The sequence below is a fragment of the Mytilus californianus genome, unplaced genomic scaffold (assembly GCF_021869535.1).
Source record: "Mytilus californianus isolate M0D057914Y unplaced genomic scaffold, xbMytCali1.0.p SCAF_14, whole genome shotgun sequence".
NCBI lineage: Eukaryota > Metazoa > Mollusca > Bivalvia > Mytilida > Mytilidae > Mytilus > Mytilus californianus.
The window spans coordinates 35,731-58,268 of record NW_026262626.1 but is presented as its reverse complement, the minus strand read 5'-3'; the positions used below and the strand labels follow the sequence as shown (position 1 = coordinate 58,268).

The following is a 22,538-nucleotide window of genomic DNA, read 5'->3' as shown; positions in this document are numbered from 1 at the left end:
TTATTTAATGTTATTAAAAAACAAGGATTTTTTACTTGCTGAAGCCACATGCTCATATCATGGGGCCTTTTTGGGTTTCCAAATTTATGAAACATTAAATCTCATTTTGTACCCACAAAATTTTTAATACATCTGTGAAAATGTCTTAGCTTGGAAACAAGCAGTCCTACATTTCAAAGTTAACGATACGGACAGGAATTGAAAAAAAGGTAACTAGTATTGTCTTCCTGAAATGACTTGTGCATATTGACCCAGATGCACTTATTTTCATCAAAAAGAAAAAATGTACTAAAACAAAATAAAAAATCGGTCATATAACAAAACAATTAATTGCATAAACAAGAAAAAAAACCATATTAATCTCAGTCTCTTTCCTCAGTATATATAAAAGTCTTAGGTTAATAAATTCTCATGTCTACTTCATTTCACATCATTCTTGGTATAATATTGTTTATTTCCTTTTATTATGGAGATGGTTATCTCAGTTATTTTGTATCTTTTGTTTCCTTGTAATTGACCTCTTGCTCTCTTGAATTTGTTAATAAATCACAATAATAACTACAATTCTTTGCTGAAATGAATCAAATATGAAGTGCTTCTGTAATTTTCCCCCAGAAAATTTTATTGCCATACTCATCATTTGGGTATTCGATGTATGTTTGTTTCTGAATAATTTCATGTAATACCAAAGGTATTTCTTCTGGCAATAATTTCTCATAAAATATAAGAAAGAGAACATTTTTACCGTTCCTTGAATGAATACTTTCCATTCTTGCCATGTTAAACTCAAACATACAGTAATAAGATTCTAAAAAAGCTCGGGATATTATACAGATTGTCTTTCGGCTGTTTTGTATAGCATTTATGATGTTGTCTGTAATGTCTTCTCCAGGGGTGAAATCTCGCTGATGTATACACAGTTTTAGATTTCCATTCTCTTCCAGATTTTGAATGCAGTTATTTATAACAAAGGTTCGGTCATTGTCTGAATAAGATATAAATGCATCATAATGATATTCACCCAAATCTTTGTTAAAGTTCAACTTAGAAGTAAATTTCAATTTTGCTCTGTAGTATAGATATCGGAGTTTTTGTCTCTTTCTATAAACAATAACTGTAAGTAATATTCCAATAAAGCTAAAAATAGCTAATGACATGATACCGATTATTACCCAGTAAAAGATTCTTGTGCAGTCTGCCTGTAGACGATTAATTTTTTCTTCAAATACATATGATACTTCATTGCTTCCATTTACAGTAATGCACTTGTATTGAGAAAAATTGATCAAATGTTTTTGGTTTCGCAGCATCCATTTCAAGAATCTTAGCCTATTGCAGCTACATTGGAAAAGGTTGTTGCTGAGGTCAATTTTTGCATTGCTGCTTTTCATAAGAGCTTTTTCTATATTCAACATCGATAAGTCATCCAAAAATGTTATTGAATTGTTCATAAGATTTAAAATCTGTAATTGTTTTACGGAAGAAAGATCAAAATGGACATCAGTCAAAAAATTAAAACTTAGATCAATAAACTTAAGATATGGTTGTCGATTGAATATTGCTGAATTAAGTTTATAAATAGAATTGCAAGACAAACTTATATATTCAAGTATACTGTCTTGTGTAAGCATATAGCTATTCTTTGCAAGATAATTTCCAAGCTTATTTTTTTCTAAGTTGAGATATTTAACGTATGTTAGATTTAGAGATATCTGATGGAAAGAATTCCCACTGAAATCAAGTTTCTGAAGACTAGTTGGCACTGGTACCCTTTCTGCTTTAAGAAAAACTATACCAGGATTATTTGCAAATGTCAGTTCACGAATTGGTGGTTGGTGTAGTATTAGTGCATTGTTGATTTCTTTATAATTGAAAGAAGTATTCCTTTCAAAGATATGACTTAATACCAAAATTTCAATAGGTGACTGTGATACCGCTAAAATCAGATTAATCAGCTCAGTTTCTGAATACAAGCCATACCAACGACTCATACTTAAATGAAATATTCTCAATTGTCTTAGTTTAGAAAATGCATAAGGAGTCTGTATCACAAATCCATAACATACATTGAAATATAAATTTGTTAAGTGTTGTGTATATTTGAATGTGTTATTTTTTATAAAAAGATCACATTCTTCAGAACTAAGTAAATACAAATTCTGCAGAGAGGAATATCCTTGCCCTAGAATTGTTCTTTTTTTATCTTTTTCATCATCCATATCTAGTTCTAATTTTTCCAACATTGTTAAATCTGAAATTGTTTTATCTGGAAAAATAAAAGGTTCCATTTGTAGGAAATCGTCATTGTTTTGAATGTTAAGATGTGTTAGTGATTGAAGAGACCTAAAACTTCCTGGTGGGAATTGCTTGGTATTGTAACGCAGTTCATTATTGTTCAGTTGAAGTCGACGCAGGTTCCCTAGTCCAGTAAATGTCTGTTGATTGATGGACTGTAATTTGTTAAAAGATAGATCCAGCACAATTAGGTTGGTTAAATGTTGAAATATATTATTTGGTATTTTCTTGATGAGATTGTGGCATAGATTTAGGTATACAGTGTTGTTAGGTATCAATTCTGGAATCGTTTTCCTGTTTTTAAGTGAACAGTCAATGTAGAGCTCTCCTTTTTCATAAAATGATGTACAGTTTAATTGCATATCTGGTTTTGTGTGTTTGGCATTGGTAATATCCAAACAGTAATTGCAGTAAAAATAAGTTAGCACTGTCAACATGAATAATAAAACTGATTCCATTATGTCCTAAAAAAAAATGTTAACAGAATATAGATGAATCTGTAATTCATGATATTTTAAATCTCTACTTGTAATTAAGTGTTGTGCTTTATAATTAGACTGAAATGACCTCTATTTCTGAATGTTAACTTCATTAGTGTTTTGACAATTGGTTAATGTATATAATTGTTAATATGTTTTCTCTAATTCTTTGTCAATTTATCCCTTTCTGCACCCATTGTTTAAAAAAAATTTAATCAACGTGTGGTTCGTTTGATCTCAGTTCTTCATTGGTTTAAATCCAATTATGACGTCGATTTTTCTTGCTTTCCTCTAAATTTCCTATTGTGACGGCATGAAAAAAGGCGACCATGCCTGATGACGTCACATAGAAAGAACACATCTTTTTGCAGATCATTCGAAAGGAAGGAATAAGTTTGCCTACTTATTGTTTGAAAATCATTAGAGAAACAGATTCCACCACCAAATCTCGTGTGATACAATATTTATCCACTCGAGACAGTTAAATTTTAAATATTTAAAATGCTCGGCGAGCCTCGCGTTTTAAATTTGAAAATTTAACTGTCTCGAGTGGATAAATATCGTATCACACTCGATGCAGTGGTAGAATCTATATGTATCAAACTCAATAAATGACAAGTCAATGTAAATTTGCAATCTATTTGTTAATTTGGTGGCTACATTAATCACAAAGAAAACATTGAAATTCAGATTGCCTATCCACACTTTCCTTACATTGATCTTAAAACACTTAAGGGCATACGATACAGTTTTGATCCCATAATGAAATTTTAATGAAAATTTGCATAAAGGCTATCTTTTAACTGATTTAATCAAATATGTAATAAAAAATATACCTTCATGTGCTATTTTTTGAGTAAATTGAGGTCGAAATTTCAGATATTTGCTCAAAATTCAGATTTGTGGACGTATTTTTCCTTTCTACAGAAATTCATAACTTTTTTGTTTTAAAAGATAAACACAAGCTGTTTTTTGTTAAATTATTTGTAAATTCTATTTTATATAAATGTCCTATAAATTTGTGCATTTTATTTTTACAAATAACTCATATTAAATTTTATCAAATGTTCATGAATGTAGAAAAAAAACGTCATTTTCTGCTGTATATTTATCAAATTTAAAGAAATTGCATTATTGACTTTTTCATAAAAATTGGTACACATAATCTTCATACAATATCAAACCAAATGTCATTTTAAAAAAGAGGGGTCCATGAACTCGTTTTCAAGATAAATCAGTTTGAATGATAACAAACAGTCGAAAACTGCATCTTTTCCCGATAAGTCGCAGTTTGACGTCGTGAAAAAAACAATTTACGTTAGCAACGTCATTACCTCCCCTGTAACTGTATCGTATGCCCTTAACCTGCCAGTCTGTCTTGATAATCATCAAGTCAACCAATGAAATTTCTGCTTTGAAATTTTTTAAAGTATGAAACATTACAACAAATCCCTAGGATCCCCAAAATATCGTCAGAACTGAAAGTTAAACAGAGTGCTGTCATATTTTTGTGTGTGAAGCCTGGACACAGAATCTGTTTTTCAGTCCAATTGTGAAACATGCAATGTTGCAGCAAAAACAAAAATCAGTTTTTTTTGAAAAACCTTATTTTTATGTTGTATGGAGCCTTCAGATTATCCTTCTATAAGGGTTGAATTTAGTTTCAATAATATTTGATGTTGTGAATTTGAAAATTTTGTTCCGACACCTCTTACCATGGGTCTACATTGATATCAATCTTTCAGCATTGTTAATGTATACAATTGTTAATTTGTTGTATCAAACTCAATAAAAAAAATTGAATGCTGTTTTTATACGCCCGTTTACGGGACGTATTATGGTATACCGCTGTCCGTCGTCAATATGTTGGACATTAATTCAAAAATGCTTTAACCAATATGCATGAAACTTTGGTGAATTGTTTATATCTATTGACGTGAGCTCCCTTTCGTTTTTTTTTATAAATTTCAGATTCACCATTTCCGAGTTTTGGGATTTTATTCATTAAAAAAGGGGGGATTTTCCAGTTTTCAGACAATAACTCAAAAACAATTTCACCAATTTGCATGAAACTTTTGTGAATTGTTCATATCTATTGACGTGAGCTCCCTTATATTTTATATAAATTTCGGATTTACCGTTTCCAAGTTTTGGGGTTTTATTCATTAAAAAAGGGGGAATTTTCCAGTTTTCAGACAATAACTCAAAAACAATTTCACCAATTTGCATGAAACTTTTATGAATTGTTCATATCTATTGATGTGAGCCTCCTGTCATTTTTTATAAATTTCTGATTTACCGTTTCCGAGTTTTGGGGTTTTATTCATTAAAAAAGGGGGATTTTCCAGTTTTCAGACAATAACTAAAAAACAATTTCATAAATTTCAGAATATATATTTATGGGTTTTATTCATTACAAAAAGGGGGATTTTCCAGTTTTCGGACAATAACTTAAAAATGCTTTCAGCTTTCAGCATTTTTTATGAGACTTTAGTAAATTGTTTATATCTATTTTTGTAAGCTCCCTTTTAATTTTTATAAATTTATGATTTTACATTTCAGAGTTATAAGATTTTATTTGTTTATAGTCTGACAAAAGATTTACTAAGTATTGCGCAACAGCACAGTGTATTGCACAACAGAAAGAAATCTTTCATATAACCAATTTCAAGTTCTTTGACTACATTTATTCGGAAACCTATAATATATCAAATATTTAATTACAATCCAAATTCAGACCTGTATCAAGCTTGAATATTGTGTCCATTTTTGCCCCAACTGTTCAGGGTTGGACCTCTGCGGGCGTATCCAGCTGCGCTCAGCGAAGCAGTTTTTTTAAAATCTATTGCTAGTGAAAGCAAGTGATGAATGACATTTTTAGCAAGAAACTCTTCCTTTTGGTTGTTTATATGTCCTGCCTACCCACAGGGACCAAAAGAAAATTAGTTGCAAGTGTTGAAAACAAATTTTGATTAGATTGCTTAAGAGGCTGGAATAAGGAAATATCACACATGGTATGACAGTTACTCCTCATTGATTGCAGATTTGATTTTATTAAGGATGTTCGCTCCTATTGTTTTTGAATTTTAGCCAGATATTCGGAATCCCCTGGTTTTATACATGTAGTGCCATTAAAAATTATGCCTGCTAACCCCTACTTTTTATGCCCCCGCCGTAGCGGTTGGGGCATTAAGTTTTACACTTGTCCATCTGTACATACGTTCGTACGTACATACGTACATCTCAAAATTGGTTTCCATTCTCTAACTTGAGTTTACCTCAACTAAATGTTATTAAACTTAAACACAATGCTTATTACCACAAAACACAGATCAAGTTTGAATTTTGGTGGCATCACTTTAACCGTTCTAGAGTTATGCCCCTTTATAAATGGAAAAGGTTGCAAAATTTTTAGTTTCCGTTCTCTACCTTAAGTTTGCCTCAATCAAATGTTATGAATCTTATACACAATGCTTATAACCACAAAACACAGATCAAGTTTGAATTTTGGTGGCGTCACTTTAACTGTTCTAGAGTTATGCCCTTTATAAATGAAAAAATTGAAAAAATTTTAGTTTCCGTTCTTAAGTTTGCCTCAACCAAATACTAGAGTTATGTCCCTTTATAAATGGAAAAATTGCAAAATTTTTATTTTCTTCTAAATATCAAGTAATTTTTAAAATTGGAGTTATCTTCCTTTGTCCATGATTATAGTTGAATCAACTACAATCAATGCTTTATACAATGCAATGTTTAATTTTGACTTCCACTGATAAAACTCAGATCAAGTTGAATTTGGGTAGTGTCACTTTCACCATTATTGAGTTATGCCCCTTTATAAATCGAAAGATTGCAAAATTTTTAGTTTCCATTCTGTAACTTAAGTTTGCCCCAACCAAACATTATGAAACCTATACACAATATTCATTACCACAAAACTAAGTACAAATTTTTTGTTTCCTTTTTCTAACTTTAGTTTGCCTCAACCAAATGTTATGAAACTTATACACAACCGTTTTAGAGTTATGCGTGTTTACAAATAGAAAAATTGCTGAATTTTTAGTTTCTGTTCTCTTCTTAAGTTAGCCTCAACCAATTGTTATGAGACTTACACACAATGCTTATTACCACAAAACTCAGATCAAGTTCAAATTTGGGTAGCATCACTTTTACCGTTCTTCAGTTATGTCCCTTTATAACTATATGATATGCAAGTGGGGGCATCATCTGTGTCCACATGTGGACACTATCCACATTTATTTTTCATAATGTTATTTAATACATATAGTTTTAAAAGCCATGTTTGAAAATCTTATACATTCCTTGCTATTTTTTCATAGTTTTTGAAAGAAAAAAGGTGCCAATGTTAAATGTATGAAAAATCTAGAGAGAATTATTTCCTGCCAAGTTTTCAATGGCTTATAATTTGAAAACAAGCATACATACCCTTCATTTTTTCTGCTTTTTTAGTTCCTTTTATTTATATACTATCAATTTATAAGTTTTTTAAAAAGCTTGTTATTTTGAAACAGAGTAGCGAACATCCTTAACCAACTAACTTACTTCATTAAATTATAAAGAAAATTAATCACTACAGATTAGCTTTACTGATAATAGTAAGAATCAATTAATATAGATTAAACATTTACCCTTTGAAAGTTTATAATCTATACCATATAAATCTGCAAAATTAGTGGATACAAGAAAAAGAACCTACTTACCTTATAGTAACAGTTTTTAGAAATTTGTTATAAAAACTAATTTATAGGTATTATTTGTTTATGTAAAGTGAAAATTGAAATAAGGATATGCATAAGTAATTGGAAAGTGCAGTTGAAGGACCATTATCCTGTTATTATTAATTATTTTTTAAGATTTAAGGAAATATTCTTTTCAAATTATTCTTGACCATATTAGTAATTTTAATTTCTTTTTCTCCCATTTGATTCATAGACAATTTAAGTTAAAAATCAAGATCCACAGATAACTAATGCATACTTCAATGTCTGTACTTTATGTTTGTAACAAAATCAGCTTGTGTTTTCTGTCCCAATGTGGATACAAGAAAACCATTTACTCAAAATGATAAAATGCTTCTAAAGGAGGATAGGGGAACTGAAAAATAAATGTTAACAAGAATAAAACTATGGCAAAAAGAGTTAATAAGAAACCCATTGAATGGAATTAAAGCAATACAAACTCCATCTAGTAAACAAAGCAGTATATTTCTATTAAATGAAATTTGTTCATTGTAGGCACAAAAGTTACCAAAGCAGCTCAGTGTTGTTTCATTGACTACAGTGTCCATTTCCTTGGCAAATATTTACATAGGTAAAGCAACCAATCAGCAAACAGTGTTATCCACTTTGCCATCTGTGGCTGCAGAAGACGTTTCCATAGTTACCAAACAGTTAATGCTGTACACCAGTCATTTGTTAAAAGCTGGTGCAAAGGTAGTATGTTTTATGAATTTTCAACATGCCCTTTTCTTTTGTATATGTATTTCATTTCCCTCTGAAGCAAGAGCAGGGGTATAAAAATAGTTACCCTACATTTTGTTGTAACTGGTGGTTAAATGTTACAAACTCCTGCTAAATCATATAACCAAACAAGTGTTTGTTATTGTGGTATACTGTTACTTATTTACAAAATTTATATTATAACTGTAAATTAAGAAATTATTGTGTGCATTTATTATTGTGACTGTTGAGTAATGGACACAAATGAGAGATTAATTATTGAGATATCAGGAAATGCTACATACAGATAATGCTATCAAAATTAAAAATGATATTTTTTTCATTTTGCGAAACCTATCTCGTCCCAATAATGAAAACATCACAAAAATTTCTGAAGTTACAGATGTGACAGTATATAATTAAATATTCAGAATTAATAAATATTCTTTTTATTTAGGATGACATCTTTAGATATAAAATGGTTAAATTCTTCTTCAAATGTCTGGAAGAAATAGTAAAATTGTATACAGATAAAATGGAGAAACAAGACCCCATGGACACCAATCCAAATGGGTCATTTGAACAGAAAGAGGAGGGTGATAAGACTAGTCAAATTATGGAAGATGGCTCTGTCAAAGATATTACTTGCAGTAGGGAATTCCAACAGTTGTCAGTATCCGTAAATACTAACGAAGACATTTTCAAAGAGATAGTAGTAACAGTTCTTAGACATACTACCATTTTGAAATGGTTCCTATTTGTCAAGAATGAAACTGGTTCCAGTGTTACCACAGACATAGTCAATATGTTGATGACTCCTCAGTCACAATTAGTTACTACATGTACGTGCGGTTTTGTAAAGCTTCTGGAAAAAATCGATGTTGAAAATCTTGAACATTGTTTTGTTGAGTATGTCGGTAAACTTCAAACATTGCTTGGTGGTATACAAAGTGTGGAAATGAGTAAATTGTCAAACATTATAAAGGATGTTCAAGACAGTTTACCAGTTCTGACAAAATCTTTGCCAATCGAGAAAAATAGAAGTCTGTTAGAAACAATATTAAAAGTTCCAAGCTGTTTTCTAACTAATGACGACCAACTTACAAATCTTAGTTATGTAGCTATTGAGCTGTTTTTGAAGCTAATGAAAAATACAGGTGATAGACTGTTGAAGCTTCATAGTCAATGCACCAAAAGCTTATTTGATTTACTGCTGAAAACTTCAGATGAGAAATTGATGGTTTGTTGTGACGCAATACTGCAACAACAACCTCACTTATCAACTGGACTGGAAAAATATGTTTTAGACAGTTTGATCAAGTCCAACAGCATTACCATGGCAGAAAACCTTATCCTTCATAATCATTTGATAGCTGATTACTTCAGAGAAAGCTTGCAGAAAGGAAAATATGATAAACATTTAGAGAGAATTACTTCCCTTGTTTTGTTCTTTGTGAGGAAGGTGGGAAACAACCCAAACTTAGGTAATTTACTTCAAAATTTTCTAACTGTCAACCAGATTCAATAAAGATATTTAAGATCAGCCAGACAGTCACCTTCTGATTGATAAATAAAATTTATAAAGTCAAAGTTAACATTTAAGATTTAAGTCATAGTCCTGTTTATTGTGCATACATTTGAAGCTCTGCTAGAAAATAAGGAACCTCTGCCACATACAAAAGTTGAAACAATGGTTAGGGGTTTTCTAATCATATTAGTGGTGACAAAAAATATATTTCAATGCTTAAAAGTCATCAGAAATAAAGATAAACAATTTTTTTCCCAAATACATTTTAATTTCATTGGACTTTATTTATAGATGAAGATAAGAGAACTTTGATGAAAGTGGTGTGTAAAAAGTACAAACTCTTAATGAACAATGTTTACAGTATGAGTGGTAACCAAGGAGATTGTTTGGTAGAGCTGATTACCTCCCTTGTCAACAGTGGAGTACTAGGTGAGTTTTGGAAATATCAAGAATAGTGGTCAAGTTGTATCTCCCTATGAAGAAATTTGTATTTACCATTGTAAAGACATGATAGATTGACAGCAAATTGTAAAGATAGTTTTTTTGGGGGTAAATGGATCCATTGGTGTTTTTATACCCCTGCTATCTTAAGCATTGATGTATATTGATAGTTGTCTTTGCTCATCTGTCATCAACCCTGGGTAAACCAGAGACTTTATTTCAATAAAACTTTCTTAGAATCTTTATATTTAATGGCTTTACACTACTTCCTTGTTTTTTTGGGGGGGTTTCCATTAGCAAAACACAGACTTTTCGATATCTCAAAAAGGGTTTCATGTCTTGTTTCAACAACTATATCGGGAACCTGATTTCAATGAAATTTTCATAGAATCTTGCTTACTTAATTCTCTTGCATATCTTGTTCTACTTTGCAATAAAAAAACGTCTGGGGGTTTTAAACAGGAAAACATTGACTTTACCATGTCTGTACATGCTATACAAATGTATAACAATCTAGATAGTAAGGAAAAAATCAATTGATTTTTATTTTCATATTATTTTATACCAATTGTATATATTTTTATTTCAGACAAACAGAAAGTCATTTCCAATCAGATGACATTAGCCGTGTCACATGGGATCAACAATTTACCTTTCGTAAAATTACTTCAATATCTTAATGAAGAATCAACAGACAATCAGATGAAACTACTCAACCTGTATGTCAAAACAGTTACTGAAGTTCACAGTAAAAAGGATAATTTGGACAAAATTCTTGTTGATTGCATTATGGAAAAACTGGTTGATCTGTTACAGGTAAATTTTGGAAATATATTTTCTAAAAACCAGCCAAAGTCGTTTTGATTTTAAACTTTGTGCTTTTAAATGCAGAAAAGAGTCACAGATAGGATTCTTTTTTTGTGCTGAAAATCAAACTTTTTACTTATTGAACAGGGAAAGGGTTATTTTTATCCGTATTATTTCAATTTGGAATAATTGTCTCACCTCGCCAAAGTTGCAGTTACAAAACATAGGCATACTTCTGTTGTCAAAAATTTCTTAAAGTTTGTTATAAGGTCAGTTTAAGGGGAACCATTAATAGTAAGTCAATGATATTTGGTATGCAGTTGAATTATCATTTGCACATCTCATTTTCATGGGGATTATTTCGCTTCACCTCCTCAAACATGGTTCCTTCACTTTGAAATTTTGTTTACTTTTTAAAAGTTTGTGATTAGGTCAGTTTTAGGGAACTGTTTATGATAAGTCAATGATATATGGTATGCAGTTGTATTAAAAACATTTACATATCTGATTTCCAAGTAGATTATTTGGCCCTGCAACCCCAGCCATGGTTCATTTGGTTTGAAAATTTTGCATAGTTTAATGTTAAAGTGTTGACATTTTAATTTCAACATTTGCATTATACTATCAAAGTTACATACAGCCGAGACACATCTGTGTGTGTGAACATTTTATGAATTATGTGATAGAATTCAAGCATTTTATAACAACATTCTGCAGTCCTTTTTTATGCCCCAGCTATGTACGTACATGTACATCCCAAAATTAGTTTCCGTTCTCTACATTAAGTTTGCCTCAACCAAATGTTATGTAACTTATACACTGATTATTACTATAAAACACAGATCAATTTCGAATTTGGGTGGTGTCACTTGTACTGTTCTTAAGTTATACCCCTTTATAACGTTATATGCAAGCAGGGGGCCTGGGGCATCATCTGTGTCCCATGGACACATTCCATGAGACACAATCTCCTTTTTTTTTTTAACAAACTGAATAAACATATTAAGTAGCTCCATGATTTTTATTAGAAAAACTCAAGTAAGGTTGAGTCACTCCCTTTTATCCATAGTTTCAAATTGATATATGAAAATTAGGAGATGTATGACTTTCAATAAAACTGCTATCTACCTTAGACCAAAGGACAAGGATGTAGACAATGTTAGGGCACTGTACTTTATACAACAACGAGTATAATCTATGCTGTATAGTCTGCTATGAAAGACCCAAGGCATGACAAAATATGGAACAATTCAAAAGAGACAACCAATGACCCTGATTAAAGCTAAATACAAATAAGACAGACAGTAACCCAAAAAAAAACACAAAAATCAAAAATCACTGAAATACAGACTCCTGACTGGAAACAGGCATATGAAGAATGTGCCAATCGAACATGTTTGTGAGTGCTCAACTCTCCCTTACCCTGGTATAACAGTATACCATAGAAAACAAAAAAATGTTGGACAGGGTTTGATTCATGATTGGCTATATATGCCTACTTTAGTGTATAGGTGCTTGTTGGAACTAATTGCTTTTCTTTAAGGTGATTTTTTATTTAGTCTGTTTATCTCTTTGAGATTTTTTGGGACACAGTTGATATATTTTTATAACTATTTCAAATCAGGCTTATCATGTTGAAGACTGTACTTTGACCTATAATTGTTTACTTTTTACACATTGTGACTTGGATGGAGAGTTGTCTCATTGGCACTCATACCACATCTTCTTATTTCTATTATCAGTTTGGAGAGAGATTCATTTAATCTTGGATGCTTATTATGTCTAATAATTTATTCCTTGAAACAATTAATTTAAAATTGTAGATTACAATTAAAAGCATAACATTTAAAATTGACTTTAGGATAATTTCCTATTTGTTTTATGATCCTCAGAGAAACAGTGAAGAATTAGTTCTACCAGAAAAAGTCTTACCTAAGTTTTTGAAAGTTGTACTCAAGTAAGTAAATGCTTTTTAAATATGTTCTATTATTGATTGATTGATTGTTAGTGTTTTATTGCCATTTTCACCACTATTGGACATATCTTGGCAGTCAGTTGTTAATTATTGAACTAATGTCTAAAACAGAACATGTAGAAACTAAGCTTAACTTTAAAGGAATTATTTTGGCTAATATTTGCTTACAATGCACTTAAATGCCCTCCACAGATTTAGTTGAATGAAACAAATAATTTGAACTTCTGTAGATAGATATGCATCATTGACACTTAATAACATATTTTTTACTTTCATTAATCTTTATGTAGAGTAAAGTTTCTGCTTTTTAATAATGATTTTTTTAAGGATAAATTATCCATATTATCCAGTAAGCATTATTTGATAAAATATGAGAGTAGAACATTAAATATATTGTTTAATTTCAGATCAAGATTTTCAGACAAGAGGACATTCAAGATTATTTCAAAACTTGTAGAACATATATCTGATTGGCCAGAAGAGTTACCATTGACAACGTTGTTTCAGATGGTGATGTCACACTCCTTGTTCCTTCCAATCATGTTCAATGAAAAGAACCAGGATGTTAAAGGTATGGTAGATAGAGTGGATAATTTATAAATTGTAATAAGAAAGTACAAATGGAGAACAGTTTCCACTGCAGAATGTTGTGCAATACAATAATTCTCCGCTCTTACCATTTGGATTTAAATATTTAAAAGGCTCAGCAAGCCTCATGTTTTAAACTTGCAAATTTTACTGTCTCAAGTGTAGAAATATGATATAACACTAGATGCAGTGGTAGCATCGAAGTTCATCTTGCACTTCATGAATTTTGAAGCCAAAAGCTATTAACGTGATTTCCTGTAGGTTTGAGTGACCTGATTCACTCGTGTCTTTTTCTGTACAATTTTCTGTTTCAGTTTATATTATTGCCTAAGATCTAGTTATCTGTTACTCAGCTTAAAGGGGCATTAGCTGTCAAATTCATGTTCACTGATTTGACTCAAATTCTCATGTTTGATTCATAATGTACTAAAATGTATCTCCAAATTACAAAAAGTCAATTACAATTAACAATACAGGATTCGATGATATTTTTCAACATTTTGTGTGCATTTTTGTCTAGACGTCATCTAATTAACCATCCAGTTGAACTCTGAAGACTGCCGATGGTCATATAACCAAATATAAACATAAATATAAATAGAAAGCAACCATGTGCAATTGGATTTTTCTAGGTCTGTTTGATTTCATATTGTAGGTTTATAAGTAAGTTTATCATCATTTTTACCTGTATAAGAATGATTTTTTTGTGGAATCGAACCAGACAACCAAATGATTCATCCTTTGTTTCACTTTCTTACTTACTTAATCCTCTACATTCCTTGTGGAACATTTTCAGTGTTGACATTCTTTCCTTTTGATAGCTGAATACATGCGCAATACATGCTGAGCTAAGGGGTTAAATTGAAGGTCACATGAATACGGATTCAATGAGGTAGAATTATTCACTTGAATCACTTTCAAGTGAATAAATAATCAGCGATGTCTCTTAGCTTATTTTGACAAAATTGAACCAAATTGGGTGCTGAAAGCAAATAATTATTTCACTATTTCACTTTCATTAATAATTTAATAAGGTAAAAACATGTTTTATTTTTTTTTTATATCTTGTGGCTAATGCCCCTTTAACATAATTTGAATCTGTTCATATTTTTCGTTACAGGAGATTTGAGTAATTTGCTACTACGCTTAAGTGAGTCTGATAATTTGAATTTGAATGTTTATATTTGTCGTTACAAGAGATTAAAGTATTTTGATACTACGCCTTACTGAGTCTGATTATTTGAATCTGTTTATATTTGTCGTTACATGAGATTTTGAGTAATTTGCTACTACACCTTAGTGAATAATTTGAATCTGTTTATATTTGTCATTACAGGAGATTTGAGTATTCTGTTACTAAGCCTTACTGAGTCTGATTCATCCTCCTGTTCTGTCCAACATTATGGTATATTTTTAGGATCTTACATGGCTACTTTGTCTGACACAGGTGAGTTTAGATGATAAATGTTAGATATGAAAATAATAATGTTAATCATAGAATATAGTAAGTGATGACTTCACAAGCATCTACGATTGGTGTGCAGCATTTATTAATAAATATCCATGTTCAGATTAAGACGTTGACTCAAGGATAATTAGTAGATAGGAACTGAAATTGGAGGCCTGAAAACTTGGTGTACTGTAAAACCTGATTCATTCCACCACATATATTCACAAGTGCTATAACCTAGTTAGAACTCTCATAGTAGCCAGTTGCCAATTTCTCATTGAGGATCAATTGAAGACCTTTTCCTAAAAATAGGAAGAATATATGGACATTAATTTTTTGATTATTGAAATTGGTATCATATGTTTTATGTTTGCAAATTTGGTATATTTGATTCTGTGTTTACCCACTTTTAGGATATCTATTGGTCTTTTATATTTTTTTTACAGATCAAAGACTGTTAAAGTTGATGTATCTTTATGAGAAGAATGAATGTGTGATATCTGAGTACAGGTAAGAAAATGAACTGGAATGTAGACAATGGTGAAATATTGTGAAATATATCATATCAAATATAGAAATGGTTCTATCTGAGTACAGGTAAGAAAATGAACTGGAATGTAGACAATGGTGAAATATTGTGAAATATATCATATCAAATATAGAAATGGTTCTATCTGAGTACAGGTAAGAAAATGAACTGGAATGTAGACAATGGTGAAATATTGTGAAATATATCATATCAAATATAGAAATGGTTCTATCTGAGTACAGGTAAGAAAATGAACTGGAATGTAGACAGTGGTAAAATATTGTGAAATATATCATATCAAATATAGAAATGGTTATATCTGAGTACAGGTAAGAAAATGAACTGGAATGTAGACAGTGGTGAAATATTGTGAAATATATCATATCAAATATAGAAATGGTTATATCTGAGTACAGGTAAGAAACTGAACTGGAATGTAGACAGTGGTGAAATATTGTGAAATATATCATATCAAATATAGAAATGGTTATATCTGAGTACAGGTAAGAAAATGAACTGGAATGTAGACAGTGGTGCAATGTTGTGAAATATATCATATCAAATATAGAAATGGTTATATCTGAGTACAGGTAAGAAACTGAACTGGAATGTAGACAGTGGTGCAATATTGTGAAATATATCATATCAAATATAGAAATGATTATACCACAATTTAATAAGTCAAAATTTACTTTACCAGATAGATGACCAAAGATCTGACAAAAAAACACCAAAGTCTAAAAAATATGGTAATAAACATTTATTGCCAGATTCCTGACTGGTTATGTAATAATAATATTTATTTTTTTATCAGATAATCTTTGAAATAGGTACATAATAAATTTTTGTGTATATAAGAGTTACAACAACTGTTTCATGTGTTGATGCCGTTAATGAATGGTTTTATTCTTTGTATCATATAGATGTGTTTTAGTATAAATTTATTTTTGATTTGTCATCCTTTATTCCACAGCTTGAATGTAAACAAGACTCAAGTCAAACTCCAACTATTCATTGTTTTCATTTCATACCAGTTTCTTTTAGAAAGATTCATCCCTTGTATATCATTAAAATCTATAATTACAGACCATATCTTTGGGGTCCAAAGGCAGTAGAACACCACTCTGTCCAGAAAACCATAGGACCATCATTGATGAAGAAAGCCTCTATAGACCAAGTGATAGAAATCTTGGACCAGACAATGTTATATAAATCTGTACTTAATTTTCCACTTAGGAGAAAGTTACAGGTCAGTTATAAAAATATTAATGCTCTATTTTGAATTCATTTAATTATAGGTTTCACAAGAGTGAGAATTGGATATCGCTTAATATCATCTCGAGGTATTTAATTTCAATATAATGTTAAACGAGCCTTTGACTATTTAAATGAAAAATAAGAGTTGATATTAAGCGATATTGAATTCTCATTAGTTCATAAACCTATTTCTCTTATGGTAAACATTCTCTTTGTGTAAAATAAAAAAATCTTGACTCTTTGATCTAGTCTTTTGTACATACCAGTATGATGTCATATGTCCCATTCCCAGGCGGTTATCCAGTTGAAATCAAACAAAAGAAATGAAACTCTTTATAAGAGAAGGTAAAAATGTTCAAGTTGGTATATTTGAATTGTTTACATGTTTCTATGGGCTTTAAAAGTTTAATGTAGGCTCATTATTTAGGATTTTTTGCATCCCATGTATGTGTTTATACTCAAATTATAGTATGGAGGTTAGAGATATATGTAAAATTTTTAATTTTAAGACAAATTTACACAAAACTGTCGATTATGATAGGTGCATATACATGTGGATCTTTTTTGTGCATAAGCATAAATTTCGTCGAAAATAATTCCACAGAAAGAGGAAAGATTGATCTTTTTGAAAGCATTAATTTGCATCTCCGCCCTGGGCAACAGTTTTTTGGGAAAAAATCCTGAAAATGAGCAATAATCTCATTGAAAAGAGAAAGTTGAGTACACCCTTTTTTAGCTCACCTGGTCCAAAGGGCTAAGTGAGCTTTTCTTATCACTTGGCATATGTCTTCGTCGTTGTCCATCGTCGTTTACATTTATAAAAATCTTTTCCTCTGGGTCAAATTTAACCAAACTTGGCCACGATCATTATTGGGGTATCTAGTATAAAAAAATGTGTCCAATGACTCTGCCGGCCAACCTAGATGGCTGACATGCCTAAAAATAGAACATAGAGGTAAAATACAAGTTTTGCCTATTATTTTGAAAACTGCTGTGAATAGAGAAATTCTGACAGGAGCAAAAATGTTTAGAATGGTGAGCTTTACCTATTGTCTATTTGCGTCAAAACTGTCAGACGACTGCTTATAGGAGTTATTGCCCTTTAATGATGATTATTACTAATTTTTTGCGTTTTTGCCTAATATCTTAAAAACTATAATAGATAGATAGAAACAATACCAAGCGAAAATGAAGTTATTGCCCTTTAATGACAATTTTTACCATTAATGCCTATTATATTAAAACTGTTATAGATAGATAGAAACTTTAAATAGCACAACTGATCAGCAAGACAAATGGCGGAAATCTTCAATCGACTCGTTTTGTTATTGCCCTTTAATGATAATTTTTTATATTTTTTTGCATTTTTTGCCTATTATCTTGAAAACTAGTATAGATAAATAGAAACTTAAAAAAAGAAAAAAATATCAGCAGGATAAGATCTACAAATATGTCAACATTACTGAAATTGTCAGTTAACTCTTAATAGAATTGAAGATGCAGGTGAGCGACACAGGCTCTTTAGAGCCTTTAGTTATGTTTAGGGGGTTTGGGTTGATTGTTTTATCCTGAAAAGTATAAAGCTAAAATATTTGATACATTATCTCGCTTCATATTCTATTATTTGTTATGTATTTAGGCTATAGGTTTATATAATAACATTAACAATTTACTGTCAAAAAAATGAAACATATGGGTCAAGTGAAATACCTTTCTAATGAGTCATAACAATAGAGTAGGTGTGTTTGAATGACAAATTTTTACTTAAAGCAATTGACAACAGACTTTACTTGTGGATCTTAAAAATGCATAACTTAAAAAAAATAATTTTTGTGTGTGTTATCTAGAGTTATTAACCTATGAAAATTTGTAGTCTGCCCTTTCACGAAATATTTAATTAGAATTTCTTTAGTGTTTTTTTAACTTTCGAAAATTCCCCCTGACAATAGTTAATGGGGAGATAATTTTGACAAAGTAGAATCCTGACTGTTCAGGGTTGAAACTTTTAACATCAGACATTTTAAAACTTTTTGTATGTTTCAGAATGAAAAAGAATTTGACAGTAATAAGCTTTTCAGGTGAAAAGTGTTAGTGTTTTATATATTATTGAAAAAATCACATATCTCCATTGTCATGGAGTAAATCTACATCATTTTTACCTTGAAAAACTTCAATGACCAAACAAATCAATGGAAATGTTGCAATATCGTTTCATGATTCTGGATAAGCCAATCAAATTAACACATTTTTTCGTATCACACATTTGTATCAAGAAATATCTATTGATAAGTCTTATAAGGAGAAGAGGACAGCATTCTGCAAGTATTACATTTAAATGAACCATGAATAATATATATATATTTATTTCCAGGCCTATACTCTCCAGGATTGTACAGAATGTAAATCATCACCAGATATCTACGATCCATGTTTTATTCTACCATTGTTCAGTCATATTTTAACTCCAGGTAATAGATGCAATTGTACTTTTATTTCTTATCCTTAACATTGTCATTTTACATGTATGAAGCTTCTTCATACATCAATTACTATGAAATGATGTTCATGAGTATATAATTAAATAGATTTTTATGCCCCCGCTCTAGTGGAGGGGGCATTAAGTGTTACCCTTATCCATCCCGAACGTCCCGTCCTTCCCCAAAATTGGTTTCTGTTCTTTAGCTTTAGTTTGCCTCAAGCAAATGTTATAAAACTTATACACAATGCTTATTACCACAAAACACAGTTCAAGTTTGAAATTGGGTGGCGTCACTTTTACCATTCATGAGTTATGCTCCTTTATAAACATAAATATTGCTGAATTTTGTTTCTGTTCCCTAACTTAAGTTTGCCTCAACCAAATGTTATGAAACTTAAACACAATGCTTATAATCTCAAAACGGTTAAAACTATGTGAATCCTGCCTTGTATGTGGAAGTTTACTCATGCATATTTACAAGGGGGGCATCTGTGACCCATAGACAAATTCTCTTAATTTTTTTTTTGATGATGAGGATGATTATGAAGGACAACTGTTTGACATTCAGTGGCAAATTAAATACATATTCAGGATGAGAACATATTATTGTTATATGAATAAGTACCTACTTGTACTAGAAAGACACCCCCGACAGGGATTTTTAGGAGGCTAGTTCACATAGTGAAAGTCTGTAGAATGAAAATTCACCCTGCCAAGACAGCAGACTAGTTTTTGCCTTTACTCCTTAATGCTGCATGCTTAGTTGTGAAGCAGCAAATACCAATTTTAAAGACTGGTTTGACAGTTAGGGATTGAACCCTTGACCTGCTGTTGTCAACTGAGACAGTTTAAACAAAATGAAAATCAGGTCTTGTACATTTAACATGATGCCATATGCCACCTGTTTCCATATAATCTAAAACTTATAAATTCTGCATTTTGTTTATATATCTATGATAAATATTCAAATTTTAAAAAGCATAAAATATTTATATAACCACTTTAAGAAGTTTATCTTCAGGAAAATACAATGCAATTTTATATTATATCAATATAATTACTTTTTTTTATATCACTATAATTTATTTTCCTTACCATAGATCAATTGATTGACTGCAGAAAGTTCATAGAGAGAGGTTGTCTTGGTTATGTCCTAGCTGCCTTAAGTTGCCATGACAGCACTATGAGAGGTGCTGCCTACTTCGTCTTAGATAATTTCTTACACCATTTGGAAGGGTCAAGGTTCCCAGAGAAAGACCAAGTGTTGTATGTGATGGACCTACTAAGAAACAGTATAGAGAAACCTAATGTAAAGTTACCATGTATCATCACAGTATTCCTTGCCAAGGTTGTCAGGCTCATGTTGAAAGCAGGTAAAGTAGGGTTTAAAAGAGCTTTGGATGTGCACAAGCTTTTATTAAAAAATGCAGCATTTCATTTGTACCACAAGTTAATATATCAGTTTCACCAAAAATAAATACTTAATTTGTGCCATTTGTTTAGGTTACATAAATGATGGTTAGAATTTAAATGTATTTTGTATCCAAAATATACGAGACAATTAAAAGAGATTTTGTAGAGTACCTCCAGGATATTTAAGGTAGACTTTTTGAGTGAAAAAAAATACAATTGAGTCTTGTTTGACTCAATTGTATGCTGTGAAAATCAATTTATGATTATTGAACAATAACTTCAGGTCTATTTCTATTTTGATGATGTTCACATTTGTAATTTCTAAACTTATTCTTGTGCTAGAGCCTATCATAAACTTGTTTCATCTGTGGGAATTCACCTTTGAAAATTTTGCCTACTTTCTAAAAGAGGGAATAATTCTTATACACAGACAGTAAATTCACTCCTGATACAAATTTCATGGTGGAGAAAAGGTAAATAAAATTAAAAAAAATATTCCATCAATTTACTAACAAATAGAATTGAATATTTTATTATACTGTAAATTCTAAAGTGTTTGTGTGCATTTGTTGAACATTTGACAGAAGTGCAAAATCAGTTATTACAGAAATGCTGAATACGAATAATAGTATCAAATTTTTAATCTGCTAGATTTTATAGTGAAACCTACTCATTGTAATTTTTGCAATAATAAAAATATTGCAAAAATTTCTGAATTTAGCTACAGCATCTGTCTGCATTCATATGTTTTTTCTGTCTTTTATGTAACAGAGCAGCATATGTACCAGATGATCAACACTTTCCTTTACCTCAAACCAACACTTGACATCTATAATGTTCCAGAGTTCTACAAATTGTTCAACAGTTCTACATTAGAGGTATTTATAAAACAAATATTATTTTGTAAGACCAAAGCAGTTAAAAAAGTTACAAAGCTAATTTTGATTTACAAAATCAGTTGATAATATCTAAGAAAGAAAGATAATATTATGAAAAAATGACACTAAAGAAATTAAGATATCTACACTATGAGCTTTTTCTTTGTAACAGTAGACCTTGAGCTCGTGGGATAGGTGACACATGATAGACAGGCCAATTTGTTAAATAGTACAGTCAAACCTGTATTAAGCAGTCACTCTTGGAAAACATCAACAGTGGCCGCTCAAGAGAAGTGACCTGTTAAATGAGGTTCCAAAAATAAATCGGATTCCAACTTCGCCCATGACTGGGATTGGGACTAATTGTTTTGGTGTTTTCAATCAGTAGAGTTATTGCACTTGCAAGCAGTGAAATAAAAAATGGCGGATCCCGGCGCTGTTAATACAAAAACAAATTCGAAATATGTTAAAATTCGTTAAGAAATAAGTCGGTGATACGGTTTTCAATGGAAACTGAAAGGATTGAACACTTGGAATTCATGAATTCACCTTCTGTTGCGAGATCTTGGTTGTAAACAGGTTTCGATTTTAATTTAAACTTTGATATTGACAACATGTTTTTTTTAGTGATGAAGATTTTGGTAGTTAAAAACATTTAAATGACAGTTGTTAAAAGTTGAAATGCAATTTCGTTGGAAAATTAGGTGACTGCTGAAACGAGTTAAATTATATAGAGAAAATGTTTTGGATGGTCTGAAAGTGACCGTTAGAGGGAGGTGACCTCTAAAACTAGGTGACTGTTAAGGCAGTTTTGACTGTACTATACTAATATTGTGAAAGGTCATTTCTATACAAATGCTTGTAAATGAAACAACTGTTCTCGATGATCAAAAGATGAGAAAAGGAACATTTACAACTCGTTGTGGGTGAAGCCTTCAAAAATAAGTAAATGCAAACCCC

At 30.9% G+C, this 22,538-nt stretch overlaps 1 protein-coding gene across 1 annotated transcript in view; it reads left to right on the top strand.

Moving 5' to 3' along the window:
* LOC127723966 (nucleolar pre-ribosomal-associated protein 1-like) overlaps positions 1 to 22,538 on the top strand; it is a 73,903-nt gene that overhangs the window by 38,857 nt on the left and 12,508 nt on the right. The window contains exons 18-29 of the mRNA XM_052230676.1: positions 8,030 to 8,227; positions 8,691 to 9,717; positions 10,053 to 10,190; positions 10,792 to 11,018; positions 12,902 to 12,966; positions 13,392 to 13,555; positions 14,909 to 15,019; positions 15,469 to 15,532; positions 16,638 to 16,800; positions 19,180 to 19,276; positions 20,388 to 20,660; positions 21,472 to 21,578. Of these exons, the coding sequence (XP_052086636.1) occupies positions 8,030 to 8,227; positions 8,691 to 9,717; positions 10,053 to 10,190; positions 10,792 to 11,018; positions 12,902 to 12,966; positions 13,392 to 13,555; positions 14,909 to 15,019; positions 15,469 to 15,532; positions 16,638 to 16,800; positions 19,180 to 19,276; positions 20,388 to 20,660; positions 21,472 to 21,578 (2,634 nt within the window). The remainder of the gene's footprint in view (positions 1 to 8,029; positions 8,228 to 8,690; positions 9,718 to 10,052; positions 10,191 to 10,791; positions 11,019 to 12,901; positions 12,967 to 13,391; positions 13,556 to 14,908; positions 15,020 to 15,468; positions 15,533 to 16,637; positions 16,801 to 19,179; positions 19,277 to 20,387; positions 20,661 to 21,471; positions 21,579 to 22,538) is intronic.